Raw genomic sequence first — 23,746 nt, 5'->3', positions numbered from 1 at the left:
TGTTGACCGGTTTTTATCGGTCGACTTCAGCCCAATACCAAGATCTTTACGACTTATTTTGGGTACTGTACATAGCAGAAAACGGAAACTTTGTCCGTTTTTTCTTCAGGACACTGTACATTCCTAGAACAAGATTCTATAGAATTTGTGTCCACCCTATCCGTGTATAATGAGCGTGTCAAATTGGGTGACTAAGCCAGCAGCTGCTAGAGCGGAGACGCAGTTTGGCTCAAGCAGGCGCAAGGTACAGGAGAAGAAATTGTTTATCGTTGGCAGTCGGAAATAAAACATTTCCTTCGAGCCATGAAGTGTTTTATTTGCGGATAATCCACGAATGTCATACCATTCACGGATATTTCATTTGAAAGGTGTCGTAACGCAATAGCATTTCGTGAGAAAAAAAAATGTAAATACGGAGGTCTACAATTTTCCGAGAAATCAAGGGAAAATGATGGATATCACAGAGAGTGCTACCAAAAGGCTTGTGTCATCAAAAGTAGATCGAAAGAAGAATTCGAAACTTTTTGCGGGGAGAAATATGTTGTAAGTACATAAATGTTCATACCATCTACAGGTTGTATGAAACTATATTTCATTGATGATTATTGCAGTAATCATCGAAGAAAAATCGTTCACATGTTTTCACGAAGAAGCAGATACTAGAATAATTTATCACATCGCTCAACCGGAATCAGATTGTACGAACGTATGAATCGAAAGGTTTTGATTCGAGCCTCATTCCACCCTGTTACAAATCTTTATATCAAAAAATTTTAAGAACGACGTACGTTGCGGCAATGTGGCACAACGCAACTCAACTGAAATGTTCTCTTTTCAATCCAACGGAAAATGGGTGGGAAGCGAATAATGGTAAGTTGCGTCCACGTTGGTTCGAAGGTGAACCTACACCATTATCTGTGGAAGATATTTAGGTCGCTACCACAGAGAGAGAAGAAGAAAATGATGATGATGACATTGACTTGGACAATGAGGCCGTTTGTAACGAAGAAAGTGACGATTCTGATGATGAGTATTCATAAGTACATATCCCGGTAGCCATTAGCTTGTTTGTTTCGTAATGCGCAAATTGTATTAATTACAGAACGCTAAATTTTTATATTGTACAGGGTGCGGCAAAACAAACAGTGCAGTTGCAATGGGTGACTAGATCCGCTGTGGTGGGGATGGGAACCTGGGAGTGGCCTCATTCGGTCCGGACACTCACCCCGTTTTCAGTCGTAGCAATGGTTTGGAGCGGAGAACATCGCGGCTTCGTTATTCGCACGTTTTTTGAAAGCGGTCGTTCGTTCATCACCACTCAACGAGCCTTCCGACGGCACTTTAACATTCCACGTCGTGATCCCGCACCGCAATGTTATGGCGAGTTGGATTCGTGCGTTGGAAGAAACTGGTTCAACGAAAAGGCCTAGGGGTATGGGAAGACCCAAACAAGTAAGAACTCCTGAAAATGTCGCTCTAGTAAGAGCAGCTGTCGAACAATCACCAACACGCTCTGCCCGGAAACATGCAACTGCATTAAACACGTCCGACCGCTCTGTAAGGAGGATTTTGCATAAAGATTTATTCTTCCATCCTTATAAGATTATGATAGTTCAAGAGTTGATGCCTCCAGACTTTGAAAACCGGGTGAATCGCGCCCAAGAAATGTTAGACCGTATTCCACCAAGGTCAACATTCTTCAGTAGTGATGAAGCCCACTTCCATCTGTCTGGGGCCGTAAACAAGCAAAATTTCCGCTATTGGTCGGCCAATAACCCACGACAAGTTCACGAGAGACCACTCCATTCCCCGAAATTGACTGTATGGTGTGCAATTTCCAAATTTGGGGTGATTGGACCGTACTTTTTTGAGGAGGATGGGCGTACAACAACCGTCACCGCTCGGCGTTATGTTTCGATGCTGGAACAATTTTTTGAGCCAGAATTGGAACGGTTGGCTGAACAGCAAGACCTTGGGATATTTGGTTCCAGCAGGATGGGGCTACGGCCCACACAGCGCAGATATCAATGGCAAAATTGCGGCAGTTGTTCCCTGGGCACCTCGTCTCTCTGAGGGGCGACCTGGGGTGGCCGGCGAGATCACCGGATTTGAGCATTTGCGATTTCTTTCTATGGGGCTACCTCAAGGAAAAGGTTTTTAAACATCGTCCTCGCAATTTGGAAGAACTGAAGATCCGTATTAGAGAGGAAATCGCCGCCATTCCGATCGATATATTGTGTCAAAACGCAGCTGAAAACTTCAGAAATCGCCTACATCAATGCATCGCTTCTGGAGGACATCATCTTGCTGATGTGATCTTTAAAACTTAAGGGAAAAAATGGGGTGTAGTACTGACTCAAGTAGAATAAATCACTTTTTCATAAGTTATGCCATTTTTTTTTAATACCCCTTCAAAACTGCACTGATTGTTTTGCCGCACCCTGTATAAATTTTTTCAGTAATAAATGTATCACGCTTGTACTCGTAGAGTAAGTTTCGTCAATATGTCCTCATATGTATGTGTGTTGATAAAATAACTTTTTGACAAATCCTAAGTTTCAATTGCAAACACTCCCTCTGCAACATATTCAAATAATACGTCAGTTACTTGCATTTATAAAATATTGCTGTATATAGAAATTAGCTAAAAATTATCAATTTTCGGAATTTCTATTGCAAATTATGCAAATTTCACTTTTAAGTACAAGTTTATATTTCCGAAAAGTTTATGATAATGGGGGATCGAGGATAATTGTTTTTTAAAGAGAAGATGAGAAGCGATCGTAAGGGAGATTTAAAAAAAGATAAATATATAACAAATTGACAAAAATCAATCATTTAAAAGTGGAAACATTCCATGCTTCCATGTAAATACAATTTAAATGGCAGAAATACTTTGCAATTAATCGCAAAAGTGTGAATTCAATGAGTTGATTGAATTACAATGATCTTGGTATAGGGCTGAAGTCGACCGATAAAAACCGGTCAACATCGCATTTGGCACACGAATTTCCATGGCACACATAATTATTCTTGATGTGCACATTCTAAGCTTCAATTTAAAAAAGAAATTATCAAAATTCTTGATGATGTAAGCACAATAGTTACAAGCAACCCCTTTGCGCTCGGTCAACGGGGGTTCGGCACAAGGGAGGGGGCGGCACACATATATTTCCTTAAAGTGCCACCTGTCCCCTTCAATGTCATGTACTTAATAATTTCATTCCTAAATACGTTACGAATCAAGATTTTCGTATTTTTCATTAATTAATTACACTAATTGGCACAGGATTTGCCCGGTCGACAAGGGTGTTCCATACTCGCCCGTGTCCAAGCTATGCACTGTTATTATTCATATCACAATTCCCCATGACGTAGGGTAGAGTGTCGCTGGCTCTCCTACTACTATGTCAATTGAAAACTTTTTAGTCCATTATTTTTGCAAAAATCATATTTCCATTAAATCATAATAATAATAATATAATATTTATTCATAATATTTTAAGGACAATAGATTGACAACAAATTGGCTGCACAATTGATTTTAAAAATCTGTGTGTGCAAACCAGAAAATAAATACAGTTAAAACTAAATAATAAGACATCTATAATAATATCATATTTATTTTATGTTTTATACCACAACTATAAACCCAACTCAAAAAACTATTAATTCAAGTCAGACATGCACCATTCATACATAATCTTACAAATTTTCCAGATTTATGTTGTTATCTATAATCCATTTAGTTATTAGTCTTATAATAGATTTCAAAAATAACTGTTCTACAGTAAGAAATTCAGATTCATTAAAAAGAAGATTGCTAGGATACATTCTTGCTTTGAAATATATTATTGAAATGATATACAGGGTGTTTGGAAGGTGAGCAGCCAAACGGAAATGGTGAATAGGTGAGGTTACTGGCTATTTAAAACGCATAGTATTTTCTTTATTTTTCCTCAAATTTAAGGAGTAATATATTTTTTCCTTTTTTTAATTAGATTTTCCCCGTTTTTTTAGTTTAACCTTCAATTTTTTTTTTAATTTTTGTCCAAAATGGCGCACAATTAATTTTATTTTAAAGACCAATGTTGTCTTATTCAGATTAAGGTAATAACTGAGAAAAATATTTAAAGAGAAACTAATAGTGGAGTAACAAACTTCCTTAAATCAATAGAAAAAAAATGTTACGTCAACTTTACAATAAAAAAAATAATAATAAAAAAAGTTGTGTAATTTTAAAATGTGTTAAAAAACTTCACTAGTTAATGGTCTTTCTAACGATGTGCCACATGTAACAAAAATAATTAGGTAACTTACGAAAAACAAATAAGTTTGTCTTCAAGGACGCGTGAACCAATTTCTTGAAAGCAACCTAATTGAGCAGGTATAAACTTATGTCTCTTTCTAACACTTCTAAATCTGTTGCGCTATCTCTTTCACCGTTCAAAAACAGCTAAACATATTGTGCCTTTTCGTTTCCATGACCCTTTCCTTTACAGGTTGATTAAAAAAAACATATTTTTTACTTCAAATCGTTTAAATAAGTCTTGCTCAAATTGATGGCCATTATTTCTAATACACGCGTACCATCGCTTTCTTATTTCTCTTGTGGTATACTGTAATGTTAGTTCCCGTCTCATTATTACAAAAGCGTCATTAATTTTTCCTATCAATTGTTCCCTTGTAGGTTCAAAATACACAAGTTCTTTTGCACGGCCCCAGACGTAAAAATCAAGCGGCGTCAAGTCCGGTGATCTTGCAGGCCATGGGATAGGGCCATCTCTGCCAATCCAAGTATTGGGAAATGCATTGTCTAGGTGCTCCCCGATCGCCAATCTCCAGTGCGCTGGGCACTCATCGTGTTGGAAGGTCATTTGTTCTTCACTGAGAAAATTTGAAACCCCGTTCAAGAGTTCATAATTATCCCCATTCAAATTATCCGGTAAATAATGTGGACCAATAAGGGTATTACCAATTAGGCCTCCCTAAACGTTTACTAAGAATTTCCTTTGAAAGGACACGACTTTCTTCATTTTTGGGTTTTGTTCTTTTGGGGCCCAATAATGCAAATTATGAAAGTTGGTAATTCACTCCCTTGAAACCTTGGATACATCTGTCCATAGTAGTACGTCCATATGTAGCAGGAGGCGGCAAAACTGAATGCGTTTTTGGTAGTCGTTTTCTTCAAGATGTTGCACGAGAGTGTAATGAAAGGGATGCTTTCCGTTGGCATAAAGAACAGACCAGACCTTCCATACACTTAGGTTTAGATTAGCAGCTACAGTCCGGATGCTCGTTGTGGGATCTTCGTCAAAAGCTTCTCATCAGCAACATTACGTTGTCTGCGAACTCCAGGTTCACGGCGATTTAGACTAACAGTTTCTCTTAAGCATCTAAAGATCGACGTCAAAAGTATGACGATTAGGTTGGCATCTATTGGGAAAACGCTCTTGGTAAATTCTTTTTGCTTCTCGTCCATTTCCATCAGCACTACCATATGCCATTAGGATATCGGCGTACTCCTCGTTTGTAAAGGCACCAGCCATAGTAGGCAACAGTAACAATAAAACAAAGTTAACGAAAATAAACAAAACTTAAGGAACATGAACAACAAAAACAATATGCGTAGAGCGGAGTTAAAAATACGTGAAGTAGCGGAGAAAGACAAGTCTCGAATAAATAATACTCGTATTATGGTTAGTGACAGGTAACAGTTTAAGGTAGCGGGGCACAAAGGGAGTGTCGCCGAATGATAAAGGAGATTATAGCGTAACAGGTTTAGCTGTGTTAGAAAGAGGCATAAGTTTATACCTGCTCAATTAGGTTGCTTTCAAGAAATTGGTTCACGCGTCCTTGAAGACAAACTTATTTGTTTTTCGTAAGTTACCTAATTATTTTTGTTACATGTGGCACATCGTTAGAAAGACTATTAACTAGAGAAGTTTTTTAACACATTTTAAAACCCCACAACTTTTTTTATTATTATTTTTTCCATTGTAAAGTTGACGTAACATTTTTTTCTATTGATTTGAGGAAGTTTGTTACTCCACTATTAGTTTCTCTTAAAATATTTTACTCAGTTATTACCTAAATCTGAATGAGACAACATTAGTCTTTAAAATAAAATTAATTGTGCGCCATTTTATGGCCATTTTTTATAGCCATAATTTTTGTGACCAAAAATTAAAAAAATATTGAAGGTTAAAGTAAAAAAACGGGGAAAATCTAATAAAAAAAGGAAAAAAATATATTACTCCTTAAATTTGAGGAAAAACAAAAAAATACTACGCGTTTTAAATAGCCAGTAACCTCACCTATTCACCATTTCCATTTGGCTACTCACTGTCCAAACACCCTGTATTTTTGGGCAACACACAAATGTATTAGAACACTTTTACAGGCGCTTCCCCATACAACCAAACCATAACTCAAAACAGACTCCACCAATGAAAAGTAAACCATTCTAAGAGTTTGTCTTTGCAATACATTTCTTAATTCATAAAATTTATAAATAACCTTTCTCACTTGATTAGTTACGTACTCAACATGATTTTTCCAATTCAAACTCTCATCCACTAACACGCCCAAATACTTAATATAATAAGTTCTTTTAATTTTGTCTCCACATTGAGAACCCTGCTCCATTTTACATCCCAACGAATGTACTGTTATTTTTTCAAAATTAGGTACATTTCGCTTGTTTAAATTAAAAGTTATACGCTTGGTTTTCTATACATGTAATGAAAGTAAACTATGATCTAACAAGTTCTTAACTTTCATAACAATTTGCTCCGCCTTCACTAGCACTAAGTGCCAACAGTGTCCGGTCAAAATAATCGCAGTATCATCGGCAAAGCAAAATATATCTTCACCAAATATACTCAACATTGAGTGACACTAATCCTCATTTATTTCGCGAAAGACATATGCAGCGACCTCAAAAACTTAACCTATAGGCTGGTATCCTGGGAGGTCATATTATTGAAAATTTTTTTATTAACACAAATCCTAATTCTGAAAATTATTTGAAACTTCTGCAGGATTGAAAAAAAATTGACATGGGGGCTCTGAGGGGTGAGGGGATGACGTCAGAGAAATTCATCTATATAAATATTAAACAAAAAAGGCTCCAACACAGTACCCTGCGGCATACCAGACCTAACCTGCAGAGAAGCGCTTATTTTGTCATTTATTTTATCTATGACTTAAATAGGATTTAAATAAATTGTTTGATAATAACTAATTCCCTTATACCAATTGCCTCTAATCTATCAAGTAAAATCTGTTGCGACACAGTATCAAAAGCTTTTTGTAGGTCCAAGAGTATCCCTATAGTTTTTCCACCCTAATTAAAACCTTTTCAGTTACCCCACACAATGCATCATCCGTGCTAATATTCTCTTTAAATGCATATTCTCTTTTAGATCCAATACTATGCTGTTCAAGAAATTTATTGACTTTATAGACTATACATTTTTCAACAAGTTTGCTTATGGTACTAGTTAGAGATATTGGCCTATAGTTTATCATTTGTTCTCTGCTTCCTTCGTTGAATAAAGGGACAATTATGGTTTCTTTTAAAGCTGTTGGATATATCCCAGTACAGAAAATAAGATCAATAATATGCTTTAAGAGTTTTAGGAGTACTTTATGAATGGACTTTATTATTTCTGATGAAATTCCATCTTTAACAATTTTTTACATTGTTTTTAAGATTTTTAGTGTGAATTATAAGTTCCTCATCCAATATAGGTGTAAAGAAAAAAAATTGTTGAATATTATTCTTTTTTCAAAAAATAAGTTTTTAATCCAATAAATTTGATTTTATTTTATGTGTAAAGTGTTCCCCTATCCCAACATAATACTGATTGAAGTCATTGGTTATGTCAAGAGAGTCTGTCAAAGAAATGTTATCCCTGTTTAGTATATTATTCACTTTATTTATAGAAACATCATTCGTAACTTCTATCACTTTCCATGTTTTTTAATGTCATTCATGTTTTTGCTAATTTTTGTTTTAAAATACTCATATTTACTTTTTTTACTATTTTTGTAACTTCTCTTCTATATTCTTTATATGTATTCAGAGTGGCTAGGCAGTTCGGCTTAATTACACATTTTTTTTTTAATTTAACTATTGATATTGTTGTTGTATTCCAATGCTATGCCTAAGAAAATGGCATAATGATCCGTTAGGTCATAAGCCAAAACCACTGGAGTAATAATGAGTAGTTTATCATAAATTTGAGTATTGCACTTTATAAAAATACGATCAATGCAAGTGGCCGAGCCACCCTGAACCATTGTTGGTTTATTAAGCTCATGAGACCAAAACTATTCAACATGGTTATCTAGTTATTTACTATAAGTGAACTTGGATCCATTATGTTGATATTCTTGTCACCAGCAAAAATAAAGAGCTTCTGTTGTTTAACATTGCATTGGTATAAAATTTGCTGAAAGTCACTTATAAATTCATCCACATTCCAAAAATGAGATCTGTAAAACCCAATTTGGTATAACAGCCATAGCATTATTTTTATAAATGGTTACCCTTATGCATTTGGTATTATCTACCTGAATTAAAGCAAAATTTTGGAGGATTTCCTCTTTTACATAAACCATACATCCATCCCATGAATTAAGTTGGCTTTCATTCCAAAACATTCTGTAACCATTTATACCAAAATAAGAAATATTATGTATGTTATGAGTTTCAGACAATATGATCACATCAAACACTTTGTGAATTTGAAACACTAGTTGAATTTTTTTAAAAAGCTACAAAATGATCAAAATTAGTACAGATTCACTAATAACGTACTTTGTTCTGGCAAAATACACTAACTAACTTAATGGGTAAATATTTTGTACAGGCACCACCCAAAATGCTGACTTAATGTTGTTTACTAGATAAATAAGAACTTGTATGGACCTGCAATAATATCGTTTAGTTTCCTTTGTGTAGTGTTTGAGCGATGTGCGTACTAGCCTAATGTTGATAAAATATTCCATCAATTAAAGGCTCAGAAAAGTGACAGGGATAAGTCGGTTGTTAAATTTATTTATAAACTCCTGGACAAAATTATCGCACCACTAATTATTTTGTCAAGAAAATTTAAATAAAAATAAATATCAGTTAAAACAGTTATATCTTTTCTCGTATAAAAAGCAGAACTGGACAAAAACTATGTTTATGCTTTATCATGGAACATGCTGCTCGTGAGGAGTGAGAATACATCCGCAGGAAAGTTTTCATAATTTGATACGAGGAATGCTGCGAAGACTTCAAGCGGTCATTGCAGCTAGAGGTGGCAATACACGTTATTAAGAATTCATTATGGGTCTATTGTTTTATTTTTGTATCAAAATTGAAGTTAGTGAAAATCGATGCTTTTCCTTGTATTGAATTTAGTTACTTAAATCTCGTTTTGTTACATAGAATATAATTGTTTTTGTTAATTAATAATGCATAGTTAACAATGCTTATAAGTTTGCTTATTTTTTTATCTTTATTAAAAAAAAATCTCTAAAAATCAAGTGGTGCGATAATTTTGTCCAGGAGTTTAGTTTTAAATAATTGGTTTAATTTATAAGGTTTATTCTTCGCTCTTATCAGAATTAAGGACCATGATCAAATTTTTTTCAATAAATTATCCTGAAGAGGCTAGTAAATCTTACTGGCGAAACGTCGTAACAAAAATAATGTTTTCTTGGACTTTCTCTAACGATGATTGACTTTTATATTATTATTTTAAAATACGTTTTAGAATTACTTCAAAGTGTTTTTGAGAATTATAATGTTCAGAGCTCTTAGTAGTAAAAAAAATCTCCTAATTTATTAAATTTCTTGGTTTGTTTCAGATAAGCTGAGTCCAGGACAGTCATCCCAAACTATTTCTTTAGAATCAAGGCTTGAGCATGCAACTGAATGTGCTTTCCATATTAAATTAGCCCTACAAAATAGCGTGCTTTCAAACAGTCGAAATAAGGATCTATTCCTGTACCAAGCAATCTTCCGTCGTCAGTGGAATTTGTTTTAGATGTGAACGGCTTAAATCAACGGTGTTTTACTATCCAATGCAACTTTAAGTTACTCAAAACCCAGATGTGTCTGGAGCTAGCAATTGCCAACTATTAGCCGAATATAACTCAGCTATCAAGAACTCGGACGATTCTTTAAAAGACAAGAAGTATAAACCCGTAAATGATGAAAAAGAAGCCAATGTCAACCCTATAAAAGTATAGCAGGAAAAAAGCAAAAAGCCAAAGTTCCTTAGCCAGTGGATTGTGAAAAGTTCCGTTATAAATGTACAACATATTTCTTTGAAGATGAACGTAAAGTACTGTGCCAGAATTTTTGTAATCTAGAATACATAAAGCAAAAAGATTTTATACTTATGAACGTCTTATTAATAAAAGTCAAATATCGGTGGCCTAGAAACGGAGAAGAAAGTAAACAGTAACCAAAGTCATATTTTCCACCTAAATGGAAGTTAGGCATCAAGTTTGTCAGTCATTCTTTTGCAAAATTTTATGTATTTTAAACATTCCGATCTTAAAAACATTTTAAAATAGAAGTGAAACTAAAGTACAGTGATAAAGACAAGATAGGTCAAACAGCTGCACTCAATAAAGACTATAACACCTAATTAGAAGAGTAAAAGAACACATTGAAGGCTTTCCTCTCATTGAAAGCCATTACACAAGAAATTCCACTAAATAGCTCTATTTACATCCTAATCTTCATATCAAGAAAATGTTTGATTTATTTATGGAAGAATTCAAGAAACATAAATTGCCGGAAGTAAGACTATTCTACCTATAGAAGCATATTTTGCACCCAATACAATCTGTCATTTTTTAAGCCCAAGAAAGCCAATGTTCCACTTGCAATGAATATCCACAGACTGTGAATAAAGAACGGTTAGAGTTAAAGTACAAGGATCACTTAAGAAAAAAAGAAGAGAGTACAAGGCGAGAAGCCCTTAACATCTGTTTCGCCTTAAGTCGATATTCGGTATTTTCTATATGTATCCTTAAAACGAAAAATAGAAGCTGAGGGTGCACTGATAGTACTGCATGGCTTGATTGGTAATGGGAATTATGTAGTCCGGTATAATTGACTACATATTTGATATGCAAAGTGTATTCCAAATTTCGACATCAGAATTTAGTTTATTGTACTATCTTTGCAAACCTAACTTGTATAATTTTATAATTTTAGAATCTGCACCACCAAACGAGGCATTTTATTACTTTTTACAGAAATAAATGGAGAGTGTGGCAGCTGTGAAATTGGTACCTGCCTGTCATTATACTTAAATTCATTGGTTTCAGAGGTGAAACATTTCTTTCTTTTCCAACACATGTGCAGGTCAAAATAGAAATGTGTAGATCACAACTCTTCTCTTGCATATTGTGTGAGTATATCCAACACTGCGTGTTATTGAACAAAAGTTTATGGAAAGTGAACATTCCTATATGGAGGTAGACTCTATGCAAGTGCTCGATTGAGTCAGCTAAACTTCATATCGATATTTACAGTGAGCATGAATATAAGAATGTATTTAAAATGGCAAGGGTTGGTAGAAAGCGTGGTACATTCTCTAAGAAAAACACAAGAAGTGCAATTCAACGAGTTTTTAGATTTGAAAAAATCGGTTCAACTCACTATAAATAACAAAAATAAAGACCAAGGAGAAAATACTGTTACCTAGGTGAAAGTGAAATGCTTCAAATATTTTTTTAAGCAGTTCCCAGCAGTTCCCTTTACTATAAATACAGTTTTGGTGATGAAAATGAACAAATGAATATTGAATTCACCAGACGAGTTTCCAATTGCAAGTTTAAAGAAAGAACCTTTGAAGACAGAATTATGCTGCCTTTATATTGAAGACAATTACCGACCCCCGTTGCTAAGCAAATATCTGCTTAAGCTTTGCGACAAAAACATTATTCCGCCAACTCAACTCAAATGTGACTGGTATAAAAATTTACGTTGTTCATCTTCTGTTTCAGATGTAACACCCGAACCTGGTGAAAATGATAGTGGCTCAGGAAATGAAAACATAAACTATTTCGAGTTTATTTACAATAGTTTTAAGGATTTTGACTTTAAGTTTGTTTTCAGTCCTACATTATTAATATTCCTTCAATGCAAAGTATTTTTAATTGAGATAATACAGAAATTAAAATAAGTACAGCAAGCATATTATTTCATAAAAAAAAATTCAACCTAAAATATTCTAAGTCAACCCTTGCATGAAAAATGCTTAAGTCAGTGTATTGTTTACCAATAACCCCTAATAAAATAATTGTGAAAAGTCAAATTAAACTGTTTATCCAACTTTATTACTTCATATACCGATGAAATATATTTAAAATGTTTAAAATACCAAATTAATTCTAAGACACGTTAATATAAAAAAAAATAAATAAAAATCTTTCAAGCCAAATTACTCAAAAGTACCTTTTTAGACTTAATGTATTTTGCTTTTAACCCGTCCAAAAATACTGTAAAGGTAATTATACTGATAAAATAGGTATCATCACATTTATAAAAATAAGAACTTACCAGGTGATCTGAACCCACTTAGTGATAACTTAGGATATGTCAATTTTTCATATACTCCAAAGAGTACCATATAAGTGGCACAAAAAAGGGTAACTGGTAGAACAAGACATCCTATCATAAGAACAGTCTTTTTGTCTAGGTGCCACGGATTTCTACAACAAAAGTTTTCTAAAAAATAGATCATAAGAAATCAAACATTGATTCTTTTTAAATTAATTTACCCATAGAAAACAGCAAAGCAATAAACTTTTTAGTATTAAGTATTGACCGAAAACCTAACTATAACTAAATTCAGTCAATATATATCCTAAACCAAGTCTTTGACATAATTTGTAGATTGTCATTCTTTGTATGTTGAAATATTGGCTTTAAAGTAAAAAAAAAACACTCTAGTGGTTTTAGAACTTTAATGAAGCATAACTTCCTACATGAATTTATTTTCCTTAAAACATTATTGTATTGTAATCTTTGGCCATGAGAAATAAATTGGATTTTTGCACTATTTTAAACCATTAAAAATTCATTCATTAGCACTTTTAAGTATAATTTCTTCATATTCTTAGTGACCTTAAAGATATTTAAACCTTTTAAATAATGTTTCCCTGCCCTACGCCTACCTACACAAATTGTTAAACATAAACTCATTTCTTTATTAGTAAACATTTTTTACAAAGTTTTCTCATTTTATAGGTTCACTTTTTTGTTATACTAAAATTGATGAGGTTTGAGATACAAAACAGACAAATGCTTTTGATTTGTTTCTCTGGTTCTCACTTTGCTCTTACAAAGATATTGGAAAGACAATTGACAACATATTTATCCTACAAACTATGTGGAAAGTCAAACAATTAGCAGAAAAAATGTATTCTCCTTTAGAAATAAAAGTCAGAAGTAGTGAATTTGTCTCAAATAAGTTTGAAACTAAATAAATCACAGCTTATGATTTTATGATAATTATAGATGTTTTAGAATTCAACTGCAAACAGCCTGATAAGAGTTTTTAAACAATGAATATGTCGTAGACTTATTGTAAAATGAATCTTATTATAACACCTTGGCTTTTTCAATTACTCATTACAAATTACTCATATCATAAAACGACAGTAATAATAAAATTAAGAATCACAAATTTTGTCTAATAAATTTAGGCGAATTATGAGCGTGGAGCTTAAGAAAATTGGTTTTCCATCCAGAATAGTAATTATTTTATTCTTGTATATTATTTTATCCCTGGAAAACTATTGATTTAACAAGATGTGAGAGGTACCAATTTGACAAGGCTCAGATTTGTTTATCTCTTGAATATTGCTCTTACATATGGAGCTCTGCACCCAAACATACTTTGAAGCTGCTTGATTCCATCCAGAAGAGGGTCATACATCTTATAGGAGATCCAAAGATAACTAGAAACTTGGACAGTTTTGCGCACGGAAGGAAGGTGGCGGACCCTCTTATTTATCGATACAATCACGGTAAATGCTCTTCCGAACTTGCCTATACCATTCCACCTAGAGCTCTACACCCAAGATCTACTCGACAAGCAGACGCGATTCATGAATATCGAATGCAACTGCAGACGTCTAAAACGTAGCTATATCGTTACTGTCTTGTGAAGTGCAAGTCTGTGGCATCAACTTCCAAAGAACGTCTTTCCCGAACATTACAACTTGCAGAACTTCAAGAAAAATAGCTACAGATACCATCGTAGCACTGGCGCTCTCATGATACTCGCGCTTTTATGCCAGTTTATTTTGTAAAAACAAAAAAAAATGGACAACCATGGCAAATTACCACCAAGCCCTATACCTATTTTAGTAACTTCAATTGTATCTTCGGTCCAGGGGCTATTAGCGTTTTTGCAATGTAGGGCAATCAGAATTCTTGTTAATCTCACATATAGAAGTGATAGCAGACCTGCTTTCATTGCTTTGAAAATTCTGACTGTTCCTTCCTTCTTTATCTTGGAAAATTTAATATACATTAAAACTCATATCTCTCAGTATCAAACCCATGAATAGGTGCACTCACATATTACAAGAAATAGACTAGATCTTATCCCTAGTTTCCATCATTTGAAGGAGTGCAGGGATGGCATTTTATTTTAAAATTAAAATGGAAAATTTTATTTTACATTTTAATTTTATGTAGTATTTAAGTTTAGTTCTGACTTATTTTAGCAATATAATATATATTTCGTTTTTGACTTGTTTATATACTTTTGGTATTGTAAGCACTAATAAACTATTTGCATTTGTAATATTCTGGCTGATATCACAAGGCTTTCATGTTTTAAGGTTGATTTCCAGTTGCTCATTTTTGATCCAAACATCTTTCTTTAGATCTGGGAAATTAACATAATTGCATGGCTTTTTTTGCAATTCGCCTGAAGTATAACCATCATATGGATACATACAATAGAATATTGTTACAATATCAAGGTACTTTTCTTAAAACATTGTAAAATTTACAAATGGAAGGCATTTACCCTTTATGAATTAAATTGCCAATATGATGGATGAGGCACACAAAACATTGGGCTTCATTGTGAAATCGAGTGTCGTCTGAAGTTGTCATGTCACAGTCTGGTATTACCAAAGTTGGAATATGCTAGTATAATCGGCAGCGCAATGAGCTTGAGGCAGCCAAATCGGAGTTAAAGCGACGCAAAGAGGAAGGAGAAAATAATCTTTATATAAGATACATCAATAGTTCCCCCAGAATTGTAGCAAAAAACTAGATTCGCCTTTATTTTCACATGCCAGTGATGCCCACTTAACTTGTTTTTATCAAAATGTTCGTGGTCTTAACACTAAAACCGAGACTTTTTTTCTTGCCGCAATTGCTCAGGATTTTCACACCATATGCATCACCGAGACATGGTTGAGGCCAGAGATATCTAGTGATTGAAAGTGGTGAAATATTTCCAAAGACTTATGATGTTTACCTGTCGGACCGAAAATTTGAATCCGTTAATGCCACACGTGGTGGCGGATTTCTCTGTGGAGTTTCTAAAAACATTGTGTCTGAAAAAATTAGATTGTCTGATTTCGATTTGTCTCTATCGATGTTGTTGGCTGTAAATTTACTATTAGGTTACAGATATTTTACATGATTGTTTTGTACATCCCACCATCTATCACATCTGTAATTTTCGAGCAATTTCTGGATCAGTTTACACTTTTAATATCAAAGCTAAACCATAATGTAATAATAGTGGGCGATTTTAACGTGTCTGATTTCTCTATTAACTCACCTACAGGTGATCATGTTAGTCAAAAGTCTATTGCTGTGAATAATTTTGCTAACACTTTTAATCTTGTTCAGTGTAATCACATCCTAAACTATAATAACAGACTATTGGATCTTGTTTTATCTGACTTCACCAGTCACCTGTACTGTTTCTCGTAGTGACGTGCCTTTTGTATTGGAGGATTTGCATCACCCTGCACTGTAAATTGATTTTACTGTCTCAGGCCAATGTGTCCATAATTTTCAGCTTAATAAAAACTTATCTCATTCTTTTAACTTCAGAAAGGCCAACTTCCATCTCTTTTATGACTCGATCCTTGAAGCTGACTGGTCTACTGTGTATTTATCCTCTAACGTTAATGATGCATGTGGACCCCTTTATGATATATATGGCTCCACATGAATGGCATATTTGCCGCACACATTCCTCTTAAGCAGCAATGTAAAAGAATATTTCCAAATTATTATTGTCGAGAATTGATTAAGAACATTCATAGGAAAGAAAAGGCTTTCAAGGACTTTAAAATACAATTCTCCATCCTTTCAAAATAAATTCCATTCTCTTAGACGCCTTATCAAATTACAAATACGCAATGAATATAAGTTGTATATATCAAACACCGAAAGGAATATTTCTTTGGATCCATCTAGCTTTTGGAATTTTATTGGTTCTAAGAAGGCTGGCACCAGGATTCCTGGTATGATGAGGCTACCCGATGACGTGGTAATTAAAGACCCACAAGACATAGTTGATGCTTTTGCACTATTCTTTGTTAAGGACGTCTGATAATGTGCCCCACTTTGACATTTCCAACGTTGATGCTTCCCAGATTATTTTGGCTAGTAAAAAACTCAAAAATAAGTTAACATCTGGTGTAGACGGTGTGCCTTCTTGGTTAAAGATTGCATTGGTGTCCTGGCTGATCCGCTGACCTACATTTTAAACTTAATACTGTCAACAGAACAGATTCCTGAAATTTGGAAGACTTCTAAAATAATACCTATTTTAAAAGCTAGGGACTCTGATCAAATCGTGAACTACAGGCCAATCAAATTACTCTGTAACTTCTTAAAAATTTTCGAAATTATCCTGAATCGGTCGCTATTTAGTCACGCAAAAGAACTCATCTCTGTAGACCAGCATGGATTTTTTAACAGGCGATCTTGTGTTACTGACTTATCCTGTCAGTCTAGCCACATCTGTGACTTCCAAAAAGCCTTTGATCAGATAGATCACTATATTTTGCTGCATAAATTAACTCAGTATGGTTTTTCAGGGAGATTATTTAATTTATTTCATTCCTACTTGATTGGTAGATTTCAATATGTTGAATATGAGGGCTTTAAATCGAAACTTTTTAACGTAACGTCGGGTGTGTCACAGGGCTCAAACCCAGGTCTGCTCCTGTTTAGTTTTTTTATAAATGACTTGATCGAGTCACTCACTTGTCATAGGCTGGCTTTTGCCCAAGATTTGAAGCTATATTTAAATGTATATGGTTTGGAGGATTGTCTTTTTCTTCAGAACTGTCTAAATACATTGGAGGTATGGTGCGCTGTTAACAGGTTGGGCTTGAATGTGGCTAAATGTAGTGTGGTCAGTTACTCTAGATCAAAAACACCCTTAAATTTTGATTACTTTATTAATGATACTATTTTGAGTAGATTAGAGCAAATTACTGATCTTGGTATCACCTTTGACTCTGAATTTACATTCGTTCCACACTTCAACAACATAGTCAAGTCAGCCCTGAGAAGGCATGGGGTCATAATTACAAATTCTCAGAGTTTTACTTTGGAATCTACATTAAGACTGCTTTTCTGTTGCTTTGTGAGATCAAAACTGGAGTTTGGCTGCATTATATGGAACCCGCTCTATCAGAATCATGTTGGTCTCCTTGAATCTGTTCAGCGTAGATTTGCTAAGTTTTTGGCCTTCAGGCAGGATGGCATATATCCGGTAAGAGGGGTTTGGTCATCGGCAACTATTGGAACACTTCGATCTACATTTATTACATCTCAGAAAATTGATCTTCTCTGTAAAATTCCTGCATGGGTTACTGAATGGATTAATTGATAGTCCTGTACTTCTTTCTGGTGTATGTTTCATGGTGCCTAGGCTTAATGCTAGACATCCCCTAACACAACAAACACAAACACAAGAAAATTAACAAGAAAATCTTAAAACATATTTTATGATTAAGAATAATTATTTAAGTTATGTAATAAATTTAAGAATTAATTATACTGCAGCAACAGAAGAAATGAGTTTGAACATTATTAAAGCCATTGAAAATAATATGATTAATTTGATCCTACATTTAAAAGAGGAAGAAGATAGCAATCTTGAGATTAATACTGGTGAAAGTTAAAGAGCAATGAATACAATATATTTATCATAAAGTCAGGCTTAAGAAGTAATTAACAACTTAAAAATAAAAAAACTTTTGTAAATAACTAGATTGCATTTCAAAGCCTCAAAAATTTAGATTATTTAGTGATTAGATTCATTCACAACGAACTTGATAAAAAAGGACCCAAAAATAAAATGTTTTTATGGAAATTAGTTTTGGAAATGCAAGCCTTCACCTTTGCTTAGTGTCTATTTTTCACAAGTGGTAGCCAATTTACCCTTATCAGTTAAAATTTTCTAATTCAGTAATGGATACTATTGCTTATATTTAGGATTTGCACAACCACTCATTGTTTTTATTCTCTTATCTTTTTAATTACTTCTTTCATGAACAGGGCCATAAATGATTGATATTTAGGGGATGCTTAGTATTTTGGAGAATAAATTTCAGATAATTCTTAGAAAACCTTCCTAACCAACCCTGTAAATTAACAGCATTTTTTCACAAGGAATATTAATCAATTCAAAACAAAGAGGCCGGACAAAAGCAGCATTATTCCAAATCTAAAATGTAACTTCTTCTGAAAGTCAGAAAGTAGAGATAATTCTTTCTGAGCCTACAAATTTTATATACTGAAGCCTTTACATAACTGGAAAGTTATATATATTCTTGCAAGACAATTCAATAGAAGAGCAATTCAACTAAAAAATTATAAAAGTAGAGAATGGTTACTGGTGGTACAGTTCTCTGAATTCAATTTTCAATTTTTCAGTTTAAATTTAATTTAATAGCAATAAATCATGTTATTACCAGTGTTTGCAGTGTAATAATTAAATATATTCTAAATAATGAAATGAAATGGTTATGTTAATCTTGTTGAAATACATCAAATTCAAAGACTGTTATGCATTAGAATCTTTACAAAAAAAAAATTTTCTTCAGTCATAAGAGATGCTCAGTTCAGCAGAGGGGGCACTCAGTCACCATTCTTACTCATCTGTTTATGACCCTGTCCCCATAAGTACTAATTTATGCTACTAAGTATTTTAATGTGCATGAAGACCTTAAATACACACACATGCTCTTTAAACAATAAAGCACTAAATAAAATAAAATCTGATCTTTTAAAGCAAAAAATATGAAATACATAATTGTATCTTACAATTTTTAAATTTGTTAGAAATGCATAATACTAGGCATGTATTTACTATATAAGTTTTAAAATTCTGTAGCTTTTTATACACTTCTTTAGGGGTTAATCTCTAATAAAAACATAAAATCTTTTGAGAGGTTTCACTATAGTTCTAGTTTCAAACTATGAGGTTATATTGGAGGATATATTGAGTATTAACCATAAGAGAAATTATAAATTCTAAAACTAAATAGTTACCTCACATCTCGATGAAGAAGGATATATTGGTTCTGTTCCTCTGAAAACATATTTTACCAGTATATCATTCCCAAAATGTTATTTTAAATTTGAATGGGATTCTCTTTTTGTTATTATTTGTGGGGTAGTTATAGCAGAATAGAACTACAAAGTCTAATTTTTCACTAAAATCACTTAATAATTGACTGGCTGCAGCCAATTATCAAATTAAAAAATCCTATCACAAAAAAGTAAATAAATAAATTATCAAAAAGTAAATAGAGTTAATTATCATATGACTTTGACGTTGACATATGTCAATCTCAATGCTAGTTCGTTATAGGGATGTTGGTTAAAGATCGATGTCTTGATCAATGCCATTTTAAATAGTTTACAGCTTTTGCTTCTCCCACATGAATAATTCGCATATACGCATATACGTTTCTACATAAACTTTATTAGGTATAATTTATTCAAGTAATTGATTAAAATATACAAGAGTTCCAAATAAAGATTTTTTCGGACTATTTTGTACATCAGTTTTTACCGAATTTATCAATTCTACACGCAGTTGTAGGTTAATTGAATCTTTTAATACCCGAAAAATCAGTGTATTTTACCCACTTTTTGTCATTAAAAAAATCTTCTAATATAAAATTTTTGTATCTGTTTGCTTTGCTTATAAGCACCTGTTTCATATTGGTAATAAATCATCTTCGGATAAGGATTGTGAAGCAACTCCTTTGTTTTAAAATTATTTCATTCTAATAATATTCGATACGTATGTCATGAGGGGAAAGTAGACTCCATTTAAATTTAGATGAGATAGATTTTGATGGTATAAAAGGGTACTTACAATTCTCTGGAGGGTTTCTATTAGCTAGCAGGTCTCCTGCAAAGGATATAATAAGAAATCTGTACCAGACTTTAAGGTTTAAAGGAAAGAAAATTTAATACTTATTAACTTAAAAATTAGGAGAAATTGTTCATTTTATCTGAAATTTCTCAATCGATGGCAACATAGTGAGTATAGGATGTTTAGAGACAAGAAATGTTTAAATAAAGAAAGAATTATTAAACGTGAATAGAAGTACTCAGCTGTACTTTTCTTGCTATACTGCCGTTAAATTTAGACACAGGAAAACCAGGTGAGTCTATAAGAGAAATAAGCCGAATAAATAAAAAAATTAACGACTTCTGTATTCTCTTACAGAAAGATCTATATGAGAATACCAGGTCGGATATCGTTTATATTATTCTAAAATCGTAAAGCATTAAATAAAAGCTCTATAATATTGTATTACTAAAAACCCTTATTTTAATTTTTTTTCCAGAAGAAGAGGTTTAATACCATTTCGAACTTTAAAGGAATGGGATATATCATAACAGATTTAGACAAGAACGTGTGGTATCACGTCAAAAGGTCAGGATTCGAAAAACCTTAGACAAATAATAGAATCTAATAATTTGATAGGTCCGTCGTCATAACGTTTATTTATGTAATTTATATTGTATGACTAATATAACTATCATGACTTGTAATACAAAATAATATGCAAGCTATGTAAACCCTTTTGAGTTATAGGTCTACACTTCAATAAATCTTTCACTGCATTATATATTTTTTGATGAAGTTTTGGGATATTTGTTAAATTGCGCAATATTATTTGAAGTTTTTCGCCGCACTTTACAGCATCTTAATTCTTTAAATAAAAGCTAACCCAATAGTTTTATTTAATTTTTGTTGCTTCATTTTAATACCAAACAACCCATCATCGTTTGCGTCTCTTTGCAGATTTGTGCTTATTGTTTGTCCGTTGAACAACGTGGAGAAAGCTACTTTCGCCAAAATATGTAGCTCAGTTAAAAATACTGGAATTATTTTAACTACAATTATGAACTTATTATCTTAAATTTATTATAATAAAAAAAAAGATATTTAATGTTTTTTTTGGAGTCATTGGGTAAGAGATATATTTTATAATATTTTAAACGCAATACATGAGTCCATAATTTATAGATCTATCACCCTATACATATATACAGAGTGGTTTAGCAAAAATTATATATTTTTAATTAACCTAAAACTTTAGAACAAGACGGTATTGTTTCACATAGTTCCAAATCTTAACTCTACCGTTTTTTACAAAAATAAACACTTCGTCTTCAAATGTAGGTAGATGGATGGATGTCTATGTATCAAAAAAAAATACAATTTTCTGACCGACTTTTGCTAAATAACTTCTGGGTTGTTTGGCAATTCATTACAAGCATTATTTATTTGATGAAAAAGGTTTTTCTGACTCCTTATATCTACTATATAAACTTTGGATTAAACATACCTCAAAAGTAATAGACGATAGGATTAAAATCAATCTATTGAGGACGAGAATCACACTGCCTTATCTAGCGATGGGAAACAGAGCAGGACTTTTGAGGACTTTAAATTTGTAAGTGCTGTATCTCCACAGTCCAATGGCATAAATATTGTGGAAACATGCACAGCTATAATAAAAAGTCTGAAGGATTAGATAAAGGTAAGTAAAAATCTAGAAGGGTAAAATAACAATAACAATTTTTTATTTAAATAATATATATGTTTATCAACTACTTTTTACTGTAATTTTGAAAACAATTTCTTTGTCTTAGCTAGGGTACTGCTTGTTCAGTATTGTATTCGCCAGAATATGCTTACTAAGTAGCATTAATTACTGTAGAGACTGTAAGTGGTTGTATATCGTGATTTGGTAGATTGTACTGGCATATACTGGAACTTTGAGATGGAGGGCTGAATAGTATTCATGTATCTTTTATCGGAATAGATGTGTAAGAGGTAGTCAAATAGACATTAATTTGCACAGTTTCGATGTAGAGTGCCCATTTATCTATCAAATAGAATGTCATTTATTGCTTTTTTTGCAAACAGTTGTTGTAAAGGTTACATTTTCTCAGAATTTCATCTTTTCAGATTTATCTTTTTCCTTTTTCTTTGTAGGTGGTCGACCTCCATTGTGTAGTAAAATATATAATTTATATTAGAAAAATTAGAAAATTAATTTTATTATTCTATAACATAAAAATGATATTTATGATATGTATTTATTTAGGTATTTATTTCGCTTTTACTTTTAACGTTATATTCTTTTGCAAATTCCAAAAACACAGGCTGAATGGGACGTTCTTACAGAAGAATTTAGGAAACAGTGGAATTTTATACACTGCTTAGGAGCAGTGGACGGGAAACACACCGCAATCAAAAAACCTAATTCAGGGTCATATTTTTATAATTATATACACTTTTTCAGTATCGTACTGATGACAGTGGTAAATTCGAATTATGGTATCATGGTTAATGCTGGCATAAATGAAAGGATATCTGATGGAGGTGTTTTAAACTATACTAAATTTTTGTTGGCGTATTGCTACTTATAATGAGAAGAAACAGCATACAGAAATGCAACTATGAGTGCAAAAGTTGCAAGAGATACTTATTGCAATTTCTTTAACAATAAAGGTCAGGTTTCATGGCAAAGAATGTTAATATAAATTATTATAACGGCTATTTATAATAAATGAAAGTAAAAAAAAATTAAATGTTTACATACATTCTTTTGATACATGAAGTGATATCAACGATATCAAACCTCTCAATATTCTCTTCTGCTTCTTCGTTATCCAGGCTCATAGAGATTTGCGACTTACATGGCACTTTCAAACCTTCAAGAAAGATCATTTCGTCGAAATACCATAATGTAGGTTCCGCTGTAACATCAGTCTCTGCCCCACTTTTTTCACTTTCCTTTATTCGCTTCAACTCTTTCCAGAAATTGGTACGTAATGAGTTAAACTTTTTTACTAATTGACCCTTAGGATATTTCTCTCTGTATTTTAGAATTAACAGGTCATACTGCTCATTTTTCTTCTGCCAATTACAATAATCTTTTGACTTCACCTTCCACAGAGCTGGCAAATTTTTATACACTCCAAAATAAAGGTCCTTTTCTCTTCTTTGAAAGTCATCTTCATAAATTACCCACAGACTGTAACTTTTTTCTCAGAATGCGCAAGAAATGTCACAGCTAGTTTGATTTGGTCTGGAATATTTTCATATTATCTACATGCGGTCCATAATATTGCGCAATATCAAATATTGGGCAATAATATTGATAGTCTAAGGGCTGCTTTAATGAACCG

General features: G+C 32.9%; 1 protein-coding gene across 1 annotated transcript in view; it reads right to left on the bottom strand.

Annotated features, from left to right (window-relative positions):
• Positions 1–19,824, bottom strand: part of LOC126740793 (chitinase-3-like protein 2) — a 33,514-nt gene extending 13,690 nt beyond the window's left edge. The window contains exons 1-2 of the mRNA XM_050446969.1: positions 19,574–19,824; positions 12,581–12,732 (exon numbers count right to left, since the gene is read on the bottom strand). Coding sequence (XP_050302926.1) covers positions 12,581–12,732; positions 19,574–19,623 — 202 coding nt within the window. The 5' untranslated portion in view covers positions 19,624–19,824. The remainder of the gene's footprint in view (positions 1–12,580; positions 12,733–19,573) is intronic.
• Positions 19,825–23,746: the final 3,922 nt, after the last annotated feature.

Source organism: Anthonomus grandis, chromosome 9 (assembly GCF_022605725.1).
Source record: "Anthonomus grandis grandis chromosome 9, icAntGran1.3, whole genome shotgun sequence".
NCBI classification, from domain to species: Eukaryota; Metazoa; Arthropoda; class Insecta; order Coleoptera; family Curculionidae; genus Anthonomus; species Anthonomus grandis.
Note: the sequence above shows the minus strand (reverse complement) of the source record. Positions and strands in the feature narration are given on the sequence as shown.